We start from the raw sequence: 19,878 nt of genomic DNA on the forward strand, positions 1-19,878 counted from the left end.
GGACAGGGTCTAGTTGGCCTGTGAGGAGTGCCTACAGGAGTATAAGGACTCTGCTGAGCTGAAGGCCAAGATTGAGCAGGCCTGTAAAGCGCGAATTGCGAAGTATAAGGCTTCTGATGCGATGAAAGAAGATCTATACAATTCAACCTTCCGCATGTTTGCCTTTGGGTTCAATCAAGGCCTAAAGGCAGCTAGGGATGCCCCTCCACCCTGTTGGCTCACTTTCAAAGTTCTGAAGTTGATTCTGACTGCGATGAGGTGTGCTACGGGGAGGATGATAACCCATTAGCTAAAGGAGCTCCTCCCCTGCCAACTGAACCCCAAAGAGAGGACAGTGTAAATAAACCTTTAAACGACCTTGTTAGTTCGGTCTCATATGTTGTACCTTTAAATAAGTAAATAAAGATGTTTATTTTTTTCCACTTCGCTGTTGTACTTTTATTCTTTGCCTTTATATTTTTTATCTCTTTATTTTGATGTTTGAATGTATGGCGATCTCGGAGCGCGTAGTTGATAATGAATGATATTCCACCCTGGCATATGCCTTATTTATACTTAGACTATTTTCTGCATGGGTTGCCTTTTGGCTTTGCCGATCTACTCAAACCTCTTAAGACTTAAACCATTTTCTCCATCTGACTTGTGAGTTTCTTCTAACTTAACTTAACCACAAAAGTCTTAAGCCGGATGCTCACTTAACAAATTTCAACTCACTGAACTTTACTTAATTAATGGACTAGGTTGTCTCTTCTAGGACTTTGCCAAACGAACTGCCCTGTGCTAAGAGTTCGGTGTCTGACTAAGCTTCTGATTTGCGAGTTTTTCTTATTTTAATGAGGGCATTTTCTTCTTTTGCTCACGACCTCCTTCGTATTATGAGCTCGATCATATAATACTTAGAATAATAACTTGTTTGTATAAGTGTCCTGCGGGAGATGATTTTTTGAGTCTATTCCTGTTACAAGCCCATACACTTCACCCTTCTCGATGTAACCTTCTGATAGACAGTGTGGGTTGAGCTGTGTGTCCCGCTTGGATGGGGAGCTCGGCCTTCTATCATTTTTTCCACACTTAGCTTTATTTTGCTTGGGTGATCACATGTTGTGAGTCTGTCCAAACTGTGAGTCCATCTTGTCTAGCGAGTTTGGGAGCTCGAATTTTTGCTTTCGATTTTTAAGTACCTTGATCTCTTTAATGAGGTCGGACTAGCTTTCCTACTTTCGTGCTCAGCTTAATACAGGCTGTACTTCAACTCGTTTGTTTGTGTTTTCATTTTGTCTTAGTCTTTTCTTGTGCGGGGAGGCTTGGAGCCATTATTTTTCTTTGTTGATTTTTCTCTTTCCAGCTCAGTCGGGCGATGCTGGCGGTCATTGTCCAGGTCTAGTCACCTTCCTCTTTGGGTTTTATTTCCCTCTGAGCTTGGTTTTGCATAGCTTAGCTCGGGATTCAGGCCCTTTGGCCTTACTGTCGCTTTCAGACTCTTTGGCCTTGCATGGGATTCAGGCTCTTTGGCCTTATTGTCACTTCCAGGCTCTTTGGCCTTGCACGGGATTCAAACTCTTTGGCTTTACTGTTGCTTCCAAGCTCTTTGGCCTTGCACGGGATCAGGCTCTCTGGCCTTACTGTCGCTTCGTAGCTTGATTTTTTGGTGCTGATGGTCATTGTCCGAGACCAGTCACCCACCTCACTGAGGGCTTCTATCCCTCTCATCTCAGTTTTGTGGTGTTGGCGATCATTTTCCGAGGCCAGTCACCCACCTCACTGAGGGCTTCAATCCCTCTTAGCTCGGTTTTGTGGTGCTGGCGGTCATTTTCTGAAGCCAGTAACCTACCTCACTGAGGGCTTTAATGCCTGTTCTTCTTTTTTAAGAAATAATTGAGACACATAGTGTGATAATAATAGTCTTTCTCATTCATTCATATTTTTAGAGTACAGACATTTTTAGAGTACAAGGTATTACATTGTATGTATTTTAAGCAAAGTACCTCTTCAGATGTTGGATATTCCAAGCATGAGGTTCCAAGTTGCCTTATAGGTCTTCAATCCAGTATACTCCAAGCTTGACAACTTTAGTTATCCTGAAGAGGCCCTCCCAGGTTGGTGTCAACTTCCCTACTGCTGCTCTTTTTCTCATGGCTTCTAGTTTCCTCAGGGCTAGATCTCCAACCTTTAGGCTTTTTTCCCTAACCCTCTAATTGTAGTAGCGGGCTGCTTTTTGTTGATAAGCGACTGTGAACACTTGAGCTTGTTCTCTGATCTCCTCTAAGGCATCCAAATTGCTTCTCAGATTTTCACCATTAGTGTCTTCATTATTGAATTGGACACGGTAAGAAGGAATTTGCAGCTCGATAGGGACTACTGTCTCGGTGCCGAATGCTAGTGCGAACGGTGTTTCCTTTATTGGCATCCAAGGAGTAGTCCTGAACGCCCATAGGATGCTATTGAGTTCAGCCGCCCAATTCTTCTTTGCTCCATCCAGTCACTTTTTTAATCCTTAAAGGATGGCTCGGTTCGTGACCTCTGTTTGGCCATTGGTTTGAGGGTGGGCTACCGAGGAAAACTTGTGCCAGATGCCCATGTTCCTTGTGAAATATTTGAAGGTCTTGCAGTCGAACTGCTTGTCGTTGTCTGAGATAAGCATCTTCGGTATTCCAAATCTACAAATGACGTTGTCCCATATGAAGTCTATCACTTTGTGAGCTGTGATGGTGGGGACGGCCTCAGCTTCAGGCCACTTTGAGAAGTACTCCACAGCTACTATGACAAACTTCTTTTGCCCCATGGTTTTAGGAAAAGGACCCAGGATGTCTATGCCCACTGTGTGCATGGCCATGGGCTAGATATGCTGGACTGGGGTGTGGTTGGGATGTTGATAGCACTGGCAAACCTTTAACATATGTCACATCTCCTGACAAATTCTTTTGCTTCTTTTTTAACCGTAGCCCAATAGTAGCTCTGCCTGAAAATTTTATTTGACAACGTGCCTACTCTTTCGTGTGCTCCACAGACCCCCTGATGTATCTCCTCAATCACCTTGGCTGCTTCTTCTGGACCCACACATCAAAGCTACGGGCTGGATTTTCCCCTTCGGTATAGAGTCCCCCTTACTACTTGATAGTTCTTCTTTAGATAACCGACTAAGCAGGTCTGCTTCTTCATTCTCCTCTCGAGGTATCCTCTGGTATTGCAGAATAATTTTCTGCTCTCCGAGCTCGGCTTCTACAGCTTTCACCTTTGCTAGGTACTTCTGCATGGTGGGATCCCTTGCTTAGTATGCCCCGTTATTTGATTGATCACCAGCTGGGAGTTACTGCTTATTTTCAGATCAGTTGCCCCCACTTTCATTGCTATCAGCATTCCGTTTATTAGAGTTTCGTATTCTGCTATATTATTAGAAGCTGTAAACTCTAGTCGCAGGGCATAACAAACTTTGAACCCTTCAGAGCCTTTTAACAGTATTCCAACACCACTGCCCTCAGCATTAGATGCCCCATCTACAAACAACTTCCAATCAAATTCTCGTGAGGGTTGTCCTTCCCTCTCTCCTTCTGTTGCTCCCGACAACTCTCTATTGAGCTCTGGCTACTCTTCATTGAAGGAGCACTCTACTATGAAGTCAGCAAGGGCTTGAGCTTTGATGGCTGTCCGAGGTCGATATTCAAGGCAGTATGGGCTGATTTCGATAGACCAGGCGAGCATCCGACCTGTTATATATATATATATATATATATATATATTTTAAAGAAATATATTTTTAATTATACATTTTAAATTATGACTATACTAGTCTAATTTTAAGTTATAAATTTTTTGTATATTAAAATTGAATGAATTTAATTATGATTAATTTTGTGATATTGTGCATTGAAATTTGTAAATATTTTGATTCAGTGACGTGGAAATTACTAACAGATATGCAAAATAATTATAAACAAATATATAAATTCAAAGTGTGTGGAAATTTAGAAATAAGTTTGCAAGTCGATATTCTATTATAGTTACAAATGGAAAGAATATACACAAAATAGAGTATAAACACTTTGTAATATAAATGAATTTACAAATAAATTATCCATTTGTAAATTAGAATCCATTTGTAAATATGAAAGAATGTACTAATAAAAAATCTATTTGCACTATAAACGAAAATTATGTTTATGAATCTATTTGCATTATAAACGGAAATTATGTTTGTGAAGTTGTTTATAATATAAACGACTTTTATAATATGTTTGAAACAAAATTACATACGAAATTATACGATCAGATTTTTTCTGTTTATAATCGGTTTGTAAATTTAATTATAAATAGAAAATATTTTAATTAAATAATTTTAAAATAAAAATAAATTAGTGAATTCCTAATAATAAAATTCTCTCCGTATAATAATTAAAAAAAAAATGAAGAGGTTTGCTATCTTGTTACACACATAATTAAAGCTGCTATTTCTATTTTTATTTTTTAATGAATAAAGGATTTTTCTGTTTAGGGTAGCTTGACTTAAAAAAATAGTTTTATCTTTGGTCAATTAGTGTGAAAAATTTATAACTTAACAGTGAATTAATTTAAAATGTTAATTTTTGATATAATCGTCTAAAATTTTAAATATTTAAAAATTTTTATTTAAAATCGATTTTAATTTTAAAATGAATGTATCAATTATGAAGTGACATACCACAATGACTTTCTTTATAAAAAAGAAAATTACATCACTCAACACATATGGTAATCCAATTAATCCCTAGTCAACTACTTAACCAAAGGTTATTAAGGTAATTTCTCATTCTAACCCTAAATCAAAACTCTCCCCCGTTTTGACTTTTAAGAGACGAAATTGACTCTAAAGAGAGCTTTGTGATTTCTTTTTCCTCTATATTGCAGCTGTAAGATTTCAAAAATGGCTAATGAAAGTGCAGGTTCCTCAGTGCATAATGATATTACATGTCATATTCACCTGAAAAAACCCAAGAAGCAGATTCTTGTGTTGTCTCTTGTGGAAGGTAAATTGTTGTTCCATTGCTAATGCTTGATGGGTTAAGATAATATTGAGCTGATACTCTTATGGATTTTTTCACACCAATTGCTCTTTATTTTTTTACAATTGTTTTTTCTTTTTATTATTTTCTCATAAAACAAATATACTTTATAAAATAATCATTTTTCTAAAAAAACTATTTATCGACATAAAAAAATTCAGACGTTTATAATCTTTTGATTAAAAACTTTAATTTTTTGCATAATATTTTTATAAATATTAGTACAAGTAATAATATTTTTATACGTATATATTTTGTTAAAGATTGTTTTTATTTGCTTTTGTTATATTCTAAAATTCATTTTTACTTTTAAATGATTTAAAAATAATTATTTTAATTTTTTTTAACAAAAATTTCTATTTTAAAAATAGTTCTCTAGAAATTATATATATATTTAAAATGAATTAGAAATGAATTAAATATCATTAAAAATAAGGGAGATTTATAATTTACTTTATAGGTATTACCATTATTAATAAATCAGTTCCTGCATTTTTAGAAACCTATTAAAATGTTCTTTTTTTTTTCGTCAACAAAATAGTTTTTCCGTCTATTTTGTCCATTAAAAATATAGCAAAAGACCAAATTACCCCTTTTTTCCTCCTCCTCCTTCTTCATCTATTTTTCTTCCTCTTCTTTTTCTTCCTCTTCTTCTTCTTCTTCTTCTTCTTGGTTCTTCTTTGTCTTCTTCTTCGGTTCTTCTTCTTCTTTAAGGAGGAGGAGGAGAAAATTCTTCTTCTTCTTCTTCATTATCATCATCTTCTTCTTCTTCTCCTCCTTCTTCTTCTTCTTATTCTTTTTTCTTCTTTTCTTCTTCTTTTCTTCTTCTTCTCCTCCATCATCATTCTCATCTTCTTCTTTTTCTTCTTTTTTTTCTTTTCTTTTTTTGAGGAGAAGGAGAGACTATTTCGTTGACGGAAAGAAACAATGAGAAAAGATAAGGACGTTTTAATAAATTTCTGAAAATGCAGGGATTGACTTGTTAATAATAGCAATATCGAAGGATTAAATAAGATGTTTTATTTGAGTGAAAAATTGGATTTTAAAAATTTTATCTCTCTTCATTTATCTATTTTTAACACAAAAGAGAACGAAAAACTATTTCATTGACGGAAAGAAAAGATAAGAATATTTTAATAGATTTCTAGAAATGTAAGAACTGATTTGTTAATAATGACAATAATCAGGGACTAAATAGAAAATCTTCCTAAAAATATAAAATTTCCTATCGTCTGCTACCCATATAAAAAATTACTTTAATGAGTAAAGTAATTTTATTTTTATTATATATATATATAGAAAACACAATTAACACATAAATAAAAATTAAATAAAATATTGTAATTAATTATGCCACAAATAATCAAAAACTACTAAAAACAAAAAAAAAATTATGTAAATTAATAGAATTTTTAAAAATTAAAAATAATTTTTTTATAAATTATTAATCGATAAATCCGAATTTTGCACTAAACAGACCTATTAAATAGCTAAAACATTTGTTTTCAAGTTTTAAAGGTTGTCCATAAAAATGAATTTAATAATATTAATAGTTCTAAATAAATTTAAGAGTAAAATGTGAAATTATGCCACGATTTAAGAGTAAAATGTAAAATTTCTATTTTAAAAATAATTTTCTAGAAATTAAAAAATATATATATGTTTTTAAAATGAATTATGATGATCTGAAATTCAGAAAATAGGGTTTTACAATGGGTTCTGTAAAAACTGGAAAAAACTTGGACCTAAAGGAGAGTATTTCTTCTTTTATGTGTTTCCTTTTGTCCGCTAGTGACGTGTAACAGAACGCGTGTCATTGGGCCACCTGTCCCTGCTACGTTAATACGAATGTACGAGAGAATAAGATTTCTGCCCCATGCGTAACGGCCCCCTAATTCTTCTCGGGTGCGCATGCGGGTGGTCCCCTGTGACGGATGGGTAGGCCTCCCTCCTGATCCTGAACTGGGCCGAAAGGTAGAATCTAGACTAAACCCAGAGAGGATTTGTTCGTTGGGCCGACAATGTTGGGCCGGCCTGGTTGAAGAGTCTAACGGGTGTCCGGTCTCGAGGCTGGCGGATTGGCGGGTCGAGCTTGGACCAAAAAGGGAGACTTGAGGGCTTCTAAGTACTGGGCTGATATCATGGGCTTAGCCCCAGACCGGGGTGGAGAAATCCAGCGGTCATCAATTGGCCCTTTACCTTCTCGTCAGTTATTGCCTGACTGAAGAGGGGGTAAACATTGTGAGTAATAATGACCGCGCCGCTCTAGGACAAAACTGTTCAGAACCACTTTTCGTCTCATTACTGTTTCACATTTTGAATTCTCTCTGTCTTCTCGAAAAGCTTGCTTCCTTTTGCTCTCTGTTCTCCTTCGCCTTCTTCTGCTTATTCCTCTTTACTGTGTTCCAGGTACGCTTTCTTATTCCTCCATGGAAGGTCCTAAACTTCCCGAAGTTTTTGATCTTAAATCATGCATCACTCCTTCTTCCATAACTAAGTTCATCTCTCGGAGGTATTTAGATACTCCGCTTTATTTTATTTGAGCTCCCCTCCAGAATGAGAGGATAGTTCTTCCAAATCCTTCCCCTCCTGGTTTGATAGATCCCCAAAAGGGTCGCAGTATAGTCTTTTTCCTTAAGCAACGGGACCTCGGCCTGACTTTTTCGTTTACCCCTTTCTTCGTCGAGGTTTTTCAGTACTTCGGAATAACCCCTCGGATGCTGTCTCCAAATTTCATTTTGTTCATGTGTTGCTTTGAATCTATCTGCTTGAGCTGGGGTTTTATGCCCATGGCGTGCCTATTCGTTACTTTCTTCCGTCTTGTTAAGGCGATCCAAAATTTTTACTACTTTGCTCCCCGTGGAGGACTGTCTCTCACGGGCTACAAGGACTCAATAAAGGGCTGGGTAGAGAGTTGCCTTGTGGCAGAGTTGAAGAAGGAGACCGACCTGTCGTGGGGAGTGGGGCTCGACTGGGAGGATGTTCCCCTGGACTGTAATGACCTGCCCCAGCTGAGCCTTACCGAGTAGGTGGGGTTCCTCTGACTGACTTCTGTCGACAAGAAGTATGACGTCGAGAAGTGTATGTTTGCGTCTAACCTTAGGGATTTCCGAGATGCGGGTATTGCACTTGGTCTAGCAGTTCTTTTTTTTTTTTTTTTTGACTGGTACTGGAAAGTATGCTAACCTTTTCTGGTTTTGTGTTTTTTGCAGCTTCTGACGCCAAGATGGATCAAATCAAGCCCCCGAAGAACTTAGTTTTATCCCGGGAGAGCATGAATGCCGCGTTGGATGCCCTCCGAGCTGGACGTCACGTGTCTGAAGCCACTGAAGAGGTGGCTCAGGTTATTTCCTCTAGGACGGTTAGCCGTCCTCCTGCCAAAGCTTCCTCTCGAGCCCCTAAATCGAGCTCTCACAGTACCAAATCCTCTCGGCCATCTAGCTGTGGTAGGTCGACCTCGGTCCCTAAACCCACTTTGGAGTCCAGGTCTAATCAAGCTTCTATAGAGGAGGTGAGGGAAGCTCCTCGAATCATTATGAAGCAGGCAGAAGATATTGAGCAAGTGAGGTTGGATCCTGTTCTTCCTCCCGAGGAGGTGCCAGGGGGGAGGTCTGAGTCCCCCATTATTGAAGAGGAAGCTTCGGAGAAGAGGACGGAGGTTATTCCGGTGGTGGAAGATGTCCCGGAGGCCTCTTCAGGGAATGCCCCTGCTCCTGTGGAGATTGGATCTGAATCTGTTGATGATGGCGTCATAGAGAAAGCTGGGGACAAGCGTCCAGCCCCTTCTGAAATATCTGCCCCAGTTCCTGCTCAGAAGAAGTCCAGGGCTTCTGCGGGATCGGTTTCAGCCCTCCCTCCTATTGGGAAGGAGAAGGGTGTCCCTGTGGTACCTCTGTTGTCTGCCCCAGATAACGACATTCTGAACACGGAGGACATCACCCACCAATCTCCGGCTAGTGTGGTCGCCGAAATCATCAAAGAGCGGATGTTTGGTGGCACCATGGAGGCTTCAGACCCCCGCTTGCTCGCCCTCACTGGTCTTCTAGCCAGTTCCACTAAGGAGCAGGCAGCGTTCCGGTCTCGACCTCGGGGGGAGCTCAGAGATATAATTAGGGAGATGCTTCTGATGGTAAGTCATCTTTTGGTTTCCTTTATGGCTTTCTTTATTTCTTTCTTCTAATGGTTGTCTTTTTGCACTAGGTGATGGGCCTTTTCATGGAGGTGGATGCTCGCGACCACTCTCTCCGGGAGTTCGTGAATCGCCAGATTGAGGAGGCGCATCTGGAGGAGAACTTGTCTGCTACCAGTGACGCCAGAGGCAATCTTGCGGCTATTCGAGAGAACTCCGAATCCCTCCAAATCGAGCTTCATACAGCTTTGGAGGCCCTCAAGAGGGCTGATGGGAGGGCGGCTGAGGTGCAGGAACATGCTAAATCCCTGGAAGCGGAGTTGTCTCGCACTCAAGGGGTTCTTAAGGGATCTGACGAGAGGGCAGCTGCAGCTGAGGTTCGCTGTGAAGAAGTGTTGAAGCAACTGTCCTCCATGGTGGGGACCCTTCGTGAGAGGGATGAGGCTATAAGTCAGTATGAGACCCTGAAGGCTGATTTCGAAGGAATTCAGGCTCATCTTGATAAGGTAAGGATTCAAAAGGAAGGGGCCCTAGCTCGGGCAGGAGCTGAGCAGGAGCTGAGCAGGAGTTAGAGCAGGAGCTGAGCAGGAGCTAAGCAGGAGCTGAGCAGGAGTTATGGTCGCATTAGGGACCTGGCTTCATTGGCGGAGGAGTCCAAGCTTCATAATCAAAAGCTCAGCCATGAGGTCAGGACTTTGGAGCATAAATGTTCAGCCCTGCTCGAGGAGGCCAGGCATGCTGAGGACAGAATCCAGCTGGAGTGTGAGAGGCGTTTGATGGAGTACAAGAATTCGGCTGAGCTAAAAAGGGAGATTGAACAGGCCTGTGAAGCTCATCTCCAAGATTATAAGGATTCTTTTGAGCTGAAAGCAAGCATAGCTGAGGCCTGCCAGTCACAACTTGCAGAGTATAAAGCCTCTGATGAGATGAAGACTACTATTTGGCAAAAAGGCTTCCGCATGTTCATGTCTGGCTTCAATCGGGGTTTAAGAGAAGCCAGACTTGCTCCTGATACTCCTTTAGCAAAGCTCCGAATTGCTGAGGTGGACTCTGATGGTGAGAATGTGCTATACGAGGAGGATGATTTTCCCTTGCCTAGAGGGACCTCTCGCACTGCAGCTGAGTCTTCTGAGGAAGAAACCGAGCCAGACGGGGAAGATGTGGAGGTCCTCGGGCCTGAAGGGGACAACTCTGGGCCTCAAGAGGAGGATGTAGAGCTAGGAGAGGAAGGTGCTAGGCCTCCTGGGCTGGAGATTGTGCCTCTTGTTGGCATTGAGGGGTCTGAGCCGAAGGATGCTAAACCTCTCCCAGATGACAATGTAAATGTAGATAAAAATAATGTAGGTGATGATGTACCTAGAAGTATAAGTCCCTTAAGGACTGTTTTTCCTTCGAGACTAGCAGATAATTAGAGTGGATTGTAATACATTTTTCTTTCAATGAGATTTTACTTTCCTTTATTTGAACCACTTCTTGTTTTTCACCCATTCTTGAACTTATCTCTGCTTATCACGAATGAAACACTTAAACTGCGTGCTTCGTAATTTTTCTAAGGAATCCACTATACTGTCTTTCCTTTTTGCCTTCAAGCTCGTCAGTACTGAAATATTATCAATTGACTGGACTTTTGACTTATAAATTTATCTATTTCACTAAGACATACTTACCCATATGCTCTTTCCGAGCTGAACTAACCGTACCCGTTTCCGAGCTGAACTGGCCATGCCTGCGAGCTCTGTTTTTAATAGTGGGTTAAACTCGCGATCTTTTGAGGTGATGAGCAGGGCTGGCCTTTTTGCTTTTAGTTCTAATTTGACAGGAGCTGAAGCTGGGGTCTCATTTGCTCACGCCATTGGATTTCTCCTTAGGTTGCCCCTTTACCTCCTCAGCATTTATTACATGAGTGGTGAGGGGATAAATCCCTAGACTTCATTTGTAATCGCTTGGTCTCACTTTAGGCGATTGTACTTCTTTTTTTTTTTTTTTTTTTGGGTTAGGGCTTCCTACTGCCCCTAAGTGTTTTATGTGCTGTCTGCTCTCGAGCGTTTTACGGGCTCTTTGCTGCCCCTGGATTTTACCAGTGTTGAGCTCACTTTCTTGAGGTCGGCATGGTGCTTTGGCGCTTTGGCGCCTGCGAGCCCTGCTTTAGTAGGTCGCACTGCTATATGATACAGACGTTGAGGTGCCTTGTTTTAATTTTGTTATGTGCTGGTTACTTTGCGAGATCAAGGTCTTTTTGTTAATCCGAGCTCTTTCGGGAGGTCGGATTTGAATTCTTTTATTTCTGTTTCAGCATCCTTTTGAGGTCAACATGGCTTTTTGACGCCTTTGGCTGTTGTGTGAGGTTAAAGTCTCTTTACCTTATGACTCGAGCCCCTTTGGGAGGTCGGAGTCTAGCTTTTCACTTATAGTTCCGTGCACCAATCTTTTATATGAGGTCGGAACTATGCTCTTATGAGTTTGTTTTTGCGTGTGGTCGTTGTATACCACTGTTTGCTGTGAGTATGTGATACCGGAAGATCTCTAGAGACCCCGGTCTTTGTTGCTCCGGGAGATCTTTGAGATTTTTACTGCTGTTTTTCGCTCCGGAAGGTCTTTTGAGATCCTTGCCGGCCGTTTTTGCTCCGGCAGGTCTTTTTGAGATCCTCGCCGGCCTTTTTTGCTCCAGGAGATCTTAAGAGATCTTGGCCGTTTTTGCTCCGGGAGGTCTTTTTGAGATCCTCGCCGGCCGTTTTTGCTCCAGAAGATCTTACGAGATCCTGGCCGTTTTTGCTCCGGGAGGTCTTTTTGAGATCCTCGCTGGCCGTTTTTGCTCCAGGAGATCTTACGAGATCCTGGCCGTTTTTGCTCCGGGAGGTCTTTTTGAGATTCTCGCCGGCCGTTTTTGCTCCAGGAGATCTTACGAGATCCTGCCATTTTTGCTCCGGGAGGTCTTTTTGAGATCCTCGCCTGCCGTTTTTGCTCTAGGAGATCTTACGAGATCTTGGCCGTTTTTGTTCCTGGAAGATCTTTGTGATCCCGTCGGCCTTCTGCCTTCGAGAAGTCTCTATTTTTCAAGAAGGTCTTTTGGTATCTATTCTTTTCTTTTTCCTGGAAGAGTTAGTACTCACAATAATAGAGATAAACGCTGCATTGCTTATAAGATGGTGTTATTCATGCTTTTATAATACAAACATTCTAAGGAAAGTACCTTTTCTGCTTCACCAGCTTGTTCAGCCTTTTGTTCCTCCTGCAATCATATTGATGGTTCCACTGGACCCATCGTTCACTGGCTCTGTTCCCATTTTTATAAGTGTCTATGCTGTTGGGTTCGGCTGGGGTCTTTGCCCTTCCGATTTCTTTATAAAGTTCTTGAGGTGTCCCCTCTTTATTAGCCTCTTGATCTCAGCAATCAACTGGAAGCAGTCATTGGTATCGTGGCCGTGCGTGCGATGGTACTGACAATATTTATCAGGATTTTGCTGGTTTGCTTCCGTTTTCATAGGTCTAGGCCATTGAAGGAACTCCTTGTCCTGGACAGCCATGAGCACTTCGGCTCTAGAGGCATTGAGTGGAGTCGGCCTCTCTGGGACCACCGAAGGGAGTGGCCTCTGTTCTGGGATCCGAGGAGGGAGAGGTCTTTGGTCCCTGCGCTCCCAGGGTTGTCTATACGATTCAGGTCTCTTGCCATGCTTTTTCTCGTGCCTTTCTGACCTCCCCTCCTCTGGTGCTTTCCCCTTATCTGCCACTCCCCTAGCGAACCTGCTTGTCACTAAGGCATCGTCCTGCCTTATGTACTTTTCAGCCCGCTTCATTAGCTCGGCCAGTGAGATCGGGGGCTTCCTGCTCAGTGAACCAAAGAACTCGGCTGAGGTCGTCCCCTTTTGCATGGCTTCTACAGCCCTTCCTTCATCGAGCTCAAAAATTTGCAAGGCTTCCGTGTTAAAATGAGCGACATACTCCCTAAGCAGTTCGTCTCTCTTCTGCCTGATTGTTTCCAAGTAGCTTGTCTTCCTGTCTGCGGGCACCCCAGTGATAAACCGGCTGATGAAGCGGGTGGTCAGATCTCCAAAGCTACTAATACTTCCTGCCTCAAGGTTGTTGAACCACGCCCGTGCTGGCCCCGAGAGCGTCGTAGGAAATACCTTGCACATTAGGGCATCTGACAAAGTTTGCAGCTCCATGAAAGTCTTATAGTTCAAGACATGCTCCCTAGGGTTCCCAGTCCCGTCGTATGCGGCCATAGGCGGCATCATAAACTTCTTGGGAACAGTCTCTTGCTGCACCCACTTCGAGAAGAGTGAAGAGGTGGGTAGGAGGGCCTGGTTCTGATCCTTCGTTCCTAGCTCGGCCAAGAGTTGTTCTCTCATCTTTTGCAACTTCTGGTCTACACTTTCTTCTTTCCGCCTAGGCTTCCTCTCTTGGTGGCCCTCCTCTTCCATGTCTCACTCCCCACTCTTCCGGTGGTTCCGGCGGAGTAGCTATCGACTTCATCGTTCTCTATCAGCTCCCTCACCCTCCTTCCATGAACTCGAGCTTTCGGCTCTTCCTCTTCTCCGGCTCTCCTCCTCCCGTCTCCGGTTTCTTGGCTGATAGTTCTGGGGTGGTTGAAGGTAGGCTGAGGTTCGTTGGTCTGGGGTTCTTCTACCACTGGTGACACATTTGTGGGGGTGCTAAGGCCCCATTGTTGCATTATTTGCCCCAACCAGTGGGCGGTGTTTTGTAGTTGGAGGGCCATGGTTTGGAGGTCCTGGTTGGACAAGGCGGCGGCGAAAGCATTCCCTGCCAAGCTTGGCGAGGGGTTGAAAGGGATTGGTGTTTGGTTGTTTGGTGTTGTGGGGCTAGAAAAGGAGAACTGCTGCCCCTCTTGGACAGAGCTCAGGTCATTCGGGGTGTTAAGGTTGTTGTTTTCATTGTGATTAGCCATCGTGGATCTCAGTGGGTGTTGTAAAAGTGGAACTCTGGTGATGAAAAGATCTCCTTCGTTCCCACAGACGGCGCCAATTGATGATCTGAGATCCAGAAAATAGGGTTTTACAATGGGTTCTATAAAAACTGAAAAAAAACTTAGACCTAGAGGAGAGTATTTCTCCTTTTATGTGTTTCCTTTTATCTGCTAGTGACGTGTAACAGAACGTGTGTCATTGGGCTACATGTCCCTGCTACATTAATACGAATGTACGAGGGAATCAGATTTATGCCCCATGCGTAACGGCCCCCTGATTCTTCCCGGGCGCGCATGCAGGTGGTCCCCTGTGACGGATGGGTAGGCCTCCCTCCTGATCCTGAACTGGGCCGAAAGGTAGAATCTAGACTGAACCCAGAGAGGATCTGTTCGTTGGGCCGACAATGTTGGGCCGGCCTGGTTGAAGAATCTAACGGGTGTCCGGTCTCGAGGCTGGCGGATTGGCGGGTCGGACTTGGACCAAAAAGAGAGACTTGAGGGCTTTTAAGTACTGGGTTGATATCATGGGCTTAGCCCTAGACCGGGGTGGAGAAATCCAGCGATCATCAAATTAAAAACTGATTAAACATCATTAAAAATAAAAAATTTCCGTTTTGTCTCGGCTATCCATATAAAAAATTGTTTTAATTAGTAAAGTAATTTTATTATTATTATTATTATTATGTAGAAAATACAATTAATATATAAATAAAAATTAAATAAAATGTTGTAATTAATTATGCCATAAATTACTAAAAACTACTAAAAAAATTATGTAAATTAATATAATTTTTAAAAAATTTAATTAAAAATAATTTCTTTTATAAATTATTCGGTGTTCAAAGTCCACCAAATCGACAAATTCAAATTCGCACCATTAAAAAAATAAAATACTTTCTTTTAAGTTTTAAGGTGATCCATAAAAATGAATTAATAATATTAATAGTTCTAAATAAATTTAAGAGTAAAGTGTAAAATTATGTCACAATTTAATTAAAAAAAACTAAATAACATATTTTTAATTAATTATGCCACAATTTAATTTAGAGATTACTCAAATAAGAAATATTGTATTTAAATTAATACAATTTTGAAAAAATCTCGATAAAAATTAATTTAATAATACTAATAATTAATTATTCTTTAAAAATTCAAATAATAATTAATTTAAAAATCTAGTTAATTATTTAAATTTGCGTACTCATATTCTTTCATTCTCTTCAACACCAATTAAAAATATTTTATTGAAAATATTTGAGGTCAATATTCTATCTTCTCATATTCTTTCGTAATTACTAATAATTAATATGAACTGTAATTAAAATAAAGTAAAATAAAAAAAGAAAGTTGACCAAATATATTTATTAATAAGATTTTGTTATTTGCCACATATATTTATTAATTAATATTACATATATAATATTAAGGCTGCTACATCTATATACATATATAAACATAAACTAGTGGGATGCATTATTATAAAAGTAATTTATTTTTCATTATTTCACAAATGATATTAACAAATCAAATTCTCCAAATGTAAAAAATAAAATCATATTTTTTAATTAAAAATTACTTAATTTTCTTTTTAATCATTAATTAATTTTTTGAAATGCGTAAACAAATATTATTTTTCGTCAATCAAATGGGACTTTAATTTATACTATTTATATTTTTTTAATTTTATAAGATAATGAAGACGGCTGCTATTTAGAGAGCATAATGAATTTAATAGACTAACTAATAAAAAAATAAAATTTATTATATCTTTTAAAAAAACTTCCATAAAAGTTTGAGCAGTCAAAGTCTCCCCTTGCCACCTTTTGCTCCAACTCTCCCTATTTATATGTGATGAGATGGAGATTAGAAGCAGCAAGAAACACGCATGGAAGATATGTTCTTCTCTCTAGCTTTGCTCCTTTCATTTCTTCTTCTTGCCTTCAACTTCTGCTTACGAAGAAGCACACAACACAGAAACCTTCCCACATCCCCATTTGCTCTTCCAATTATAGGTCATCTTCATCTTGTCAATCTTCCCCTCCATAGATCTCTCCATGCTCTTTCGCAAAAATATGGTCCAATCATTTCTCTACGATTTGGTTTCCGTCGAGTGATAGTTCTATCATCGCCGTCCATTGTGGAAGAATGCTTCACCAAAAATGACATTGTTTTCTCCAATCGTCCTCCCTTAACCATTCTCAAGTACGTTACTTACAATTGCACCACCCTTGGAACAACCTCATACGGTGATCACTGGCGCAAACTCCGCCGGATAGGCACTCATGAAGTATTTTCATCGAGTCGTCTCAATGTCTTCACAGGCATCCGGAGGGACGAAATAAAGATTTTCATGAACAAACTCCATAGTGTCTCGAGCCATGATTTTGCTAAGGTAGTGTTGAGACCAATGCTCATGGAGCTAACCTTTAACATAATGATGCGCATGGTCGCTGGGAAGCGATACTACGGCGAGGAAGTGACTGCAAACGACAAGGCAGAGGCAGAGGAATTCAGAGAGATGATAACGGAGATGTTTAAATATACTGGTGCCTCATATCTTGGAGATTTCTTGCCTTTTTTGAAGTTGATTGACTACCAGGGTTTTTTGAAGAGAGTGAAGAGACTTGGCAAGAGAACTGATAGATTCCTGCAAAATCTCATTGACGAGCATCGTTGTGCAAGTCCTGAGAGAAAGAAAGATACCATGATCGGCCATCTTCTTTCCATGCAAGAATCACAACCAGAATATTATACAGATGACATTATCAAAGCCCTAATTCTGGTTAGTAATGATGATGATGCATCTCTTAATTTCTAAGCATTTCATCTTTTGATTTATGTATATGTTTTCCCTTGTATGCATTTTTTCTTGCTTCTGGTTTGGGTCTTTTAGATGTTGTCCTTCCTACGAAATCATGATGTTTTAGCATTTAGTATATGAAACTTAGCCTAGATCCAGTAATCATAGACTAAATAAATTGTAGGCACAAACAATTGGATCTCCTAAAAAAAAGATGGGATCCATATATTTATACCTTGCAATTGGCTTGGGGGACGATGGATCAGATCTATCTAAGAATTTCTTGTATAGGAAAATACTTGCCTAGACCTGATCCACTATGGATCAAGTCAATTATAAGGCACTGACAAGAGAATCTCCCATGAAAAAAAAACCCTATACATTTATGTATTGAAATTGGTTTTCTCCATGAAATTTTTCATATAAGAAAATATTTTTTTAAACCCTATCCACTACGTTAATCGTAAGACACAAACAAATAAATAAAAATATTTATTTGGATCCGATCCACTATGGATCAATACTCCAAGGCACAAATAAATAAATTTCATAAAAAATATATGAAATCCACTTCAATGTCTCTTAGATTTATGGTTAACCGGATTCAGTTCAAAATTTCTCTTGATATAAGATATTAGAAAAGAATAAAAAAATATAATTATAATTATGTAAGAGCAATTTTTATTTAGATTGGATTCATTTAAATATATAAAATTTTATGATATATTTACACTATGAATACTATTGAATCTATCTAAATAAATATTCTTAAATTAAAATAAAAAAATTTCTCGACAATAAATTTTTGAAATGAGACTTGCTTATTATCTAATATGTATTTAAAATGGTACTATAAATTCTTAAAATTTATTAATTTTTAAAATTTATAAGTCATAAAAAGTGAAATCTTACTATACATATTTATGAAAATTTAATTTTTTAAATATTTAAATTTTAGATGAATTGAACTAACATTTAAATTTGATATAATTGGCTTAATTAACTTAACCATCTTTATTCTCAAATGCACAGGATGTCATATTTGGTGGTACCGAGTCAGCTGCGGTAACATTAGAATGGGCAATGTCGGATCTACTCAATCACCCAGAAGCTATGGAGAAAGTAAAAAAAGAACTGGACATACATATTAGTGAAAACAGCTTGATGAATGAATCTGATATTTCCAAGCTCTCATATCTTCAGAATATCATTACAGAGACCATGAGATTGCATCCACCAGGTCCATTGCTTATTCGACATTTATCATCTCAAGAGTGCAGTATTGGAGGATACCATGTGGAACCCAATACAATGCTGATTGTTAACGCATGGGCTATACACAGGGACCCTGAGGTTTGGGACGACGCAACTGGGTTTAAACCTGAGAGGTTTGAGAGCAGTGCAGGTCAAGGTTCTGAGGTTTACAAGTACATGCCATTTGGCTTGGGAAGGAGGTCGTGTCCTGGAATGGGTCTTGCAAATCGTGTTATGGTGTTTGCTTTGGGGTCTATGATTCATTGTTTTGAATGGAGGAAGGCAAGTGACCAGAAAATTGATATGTCTGAAGGATATGGGCTCACCATGCCAATGGCTAAGCCATTGAAAGCAATGTGCAAGGCTCGTAGTGTCATGAAGAATAAGCTATATTGACATCAGGATTTTCCTTGAACATGTAACTTAGTGCATTTTCGGCTAAGCTTGTTTAGTAGAAAATAATATATATGTGGAAAATATTTGGAAAAAAAAAATGTTTTCTAATAAGGATTGTATTAGGTTGGCTGTGATGTTTGAATTAATTTTCTTTTTTGTTCCTGAATTTAATATGTAATAAAATTATTCCTTGTGAAAAACTTTTTTTTATTATTTAATTGCAATATTAAAAAAAATGATAATATTAATCACTTCAATCCAATTTGCTTGCACATATCTAAATTATCCGACATTCTCTGTCGACTCATACTAAACATATTAACTAAAATTCATAACCTATTTCTCAATAGCTATAGCAAATAATAAATTTATTAATTAGAGACACTTTGATTATTCTATAAAATTTCCCATAGATCAAATCTTCCTTCCTTCTTCTCTAAATAAACCAGATCAATTAAATAATTAAAAGGTATTGAGAACAACAAGCATTAGACAATAAAAATCAAATTCAAACAAAGTAAATAAAATCAAATCTCAAATTTAATTAAACTCCCGTAATTATAAATTTAGTTCAACGTAGTAATATATAAAATTCATCCTAACAATAAAAATTAAATATTAAAAAAAAGGAAAATTATTATTATTCATTAAAAAAAACTCTAAATTACCAATAGATTTTAATCCATTTGTAATTTTAAAGGATTTATTAATATATTTAAAAATTGATTGGTAATTCTTAATATAAAAAATTTTATATAAAAATTTACCAACAAATTTAAAATAGGTTGATAATCTATTAGTATTATTAACCGATTTCAAAATCAGTTCATAATTTATAAATATATAAAATAATTTATGTTGAAATATATTAATACTTAAAATTAATTAGTAAATCCGTGGGTAATTTACTAATGAATTTTAATCTATTAATAATTTAAAAAATATTTAAATTATTAATGGACTCTAAATTAATTAATAATATGATAAAAAAAATACTACAGCTTTGAAAATCCATTATTAATTTTTATCATTAAATTAATAAATAAAAAAATTATTAAATTTATCGATAAATATAATCCGTCAATAAATCTATTAATAAATTTAAAATTAAATTTTGTATAAAATTTCAGCATTTTTTTTTTAAAAAAAACTCATATTTTCCTATTAGAAAAAATTTCTATTTTTCAAAATCCAGTAACAGATTGTGAATCAGTTAATAATTCACATTTATAAATATAATACCACATCTTCACTTTTTATTATTCATTCATTTTATCATTTTTCTTTGTTCCATTTTCTTTCCCTTTCTCTATTTTTTTTATATTACTTTCTTTCATTT

At 38.3% G+C, this 19,878-nt stretch overlaps 1 protein-coding gene across 1 annotated transcript; it reads left to right on the forward strand.

Moving 5' to 3' along the window:
* Positions 1 to 15,974: 15,974 nt before the first annotated feature.
* On the forward strand, positions 15,975 to 18,539 carry LOC110608884 (isoflavone 3'-hydroxylase). The gene is made up of 2 exons (XM_021748169.1): positions 15,975 to 16,871; positions 17,922 to 18,539. The coding sequence occupies exons 1-2, from the start codon at positions 15,975 to 15,977 to the stop codon at positions 18,537 to 18,539; spliced, it is 1,515 nt and encodes a 504-aa protein (XP_021603861.1).
* Positions 18,540 to 19,878: the final 1,339 nt, after the last annotated feature.

This window comes from Manihot esculenta, chromosome 2 (genome assembly GCF_001659605.2).
Source record: "Manihot esculenta cultivar AM560-2 chromosome 2, M.esculenta_v8, whole genome shotgun sequence".
Lineage (NCBI taxonomy): Eukaryota > Viridiplantae > Streptophyta > Magnoliopsida > Malpighiales > Euphorbiaceae > Manihot > Manihot esculenta.

What these genes read in the sequence shown, in the direction of transcription:
- LOC110608884 (XM_021748169.1), top strand. Translation starts at nt 15,975, where the DNA reads ATGGAAGATATGTTCTTCTCTCTAGCTTTGCTCCTTTCATTTCTTCTT. An exon ending in TTATCAAAGCCCTAATTCTG is followed by an intron (nt 16,872 to 17,921) that starts GTTAGTAATGAT and finishes TCAAATGCACAG; the next exon opens with GATGTCATATTTGGTGGTAC.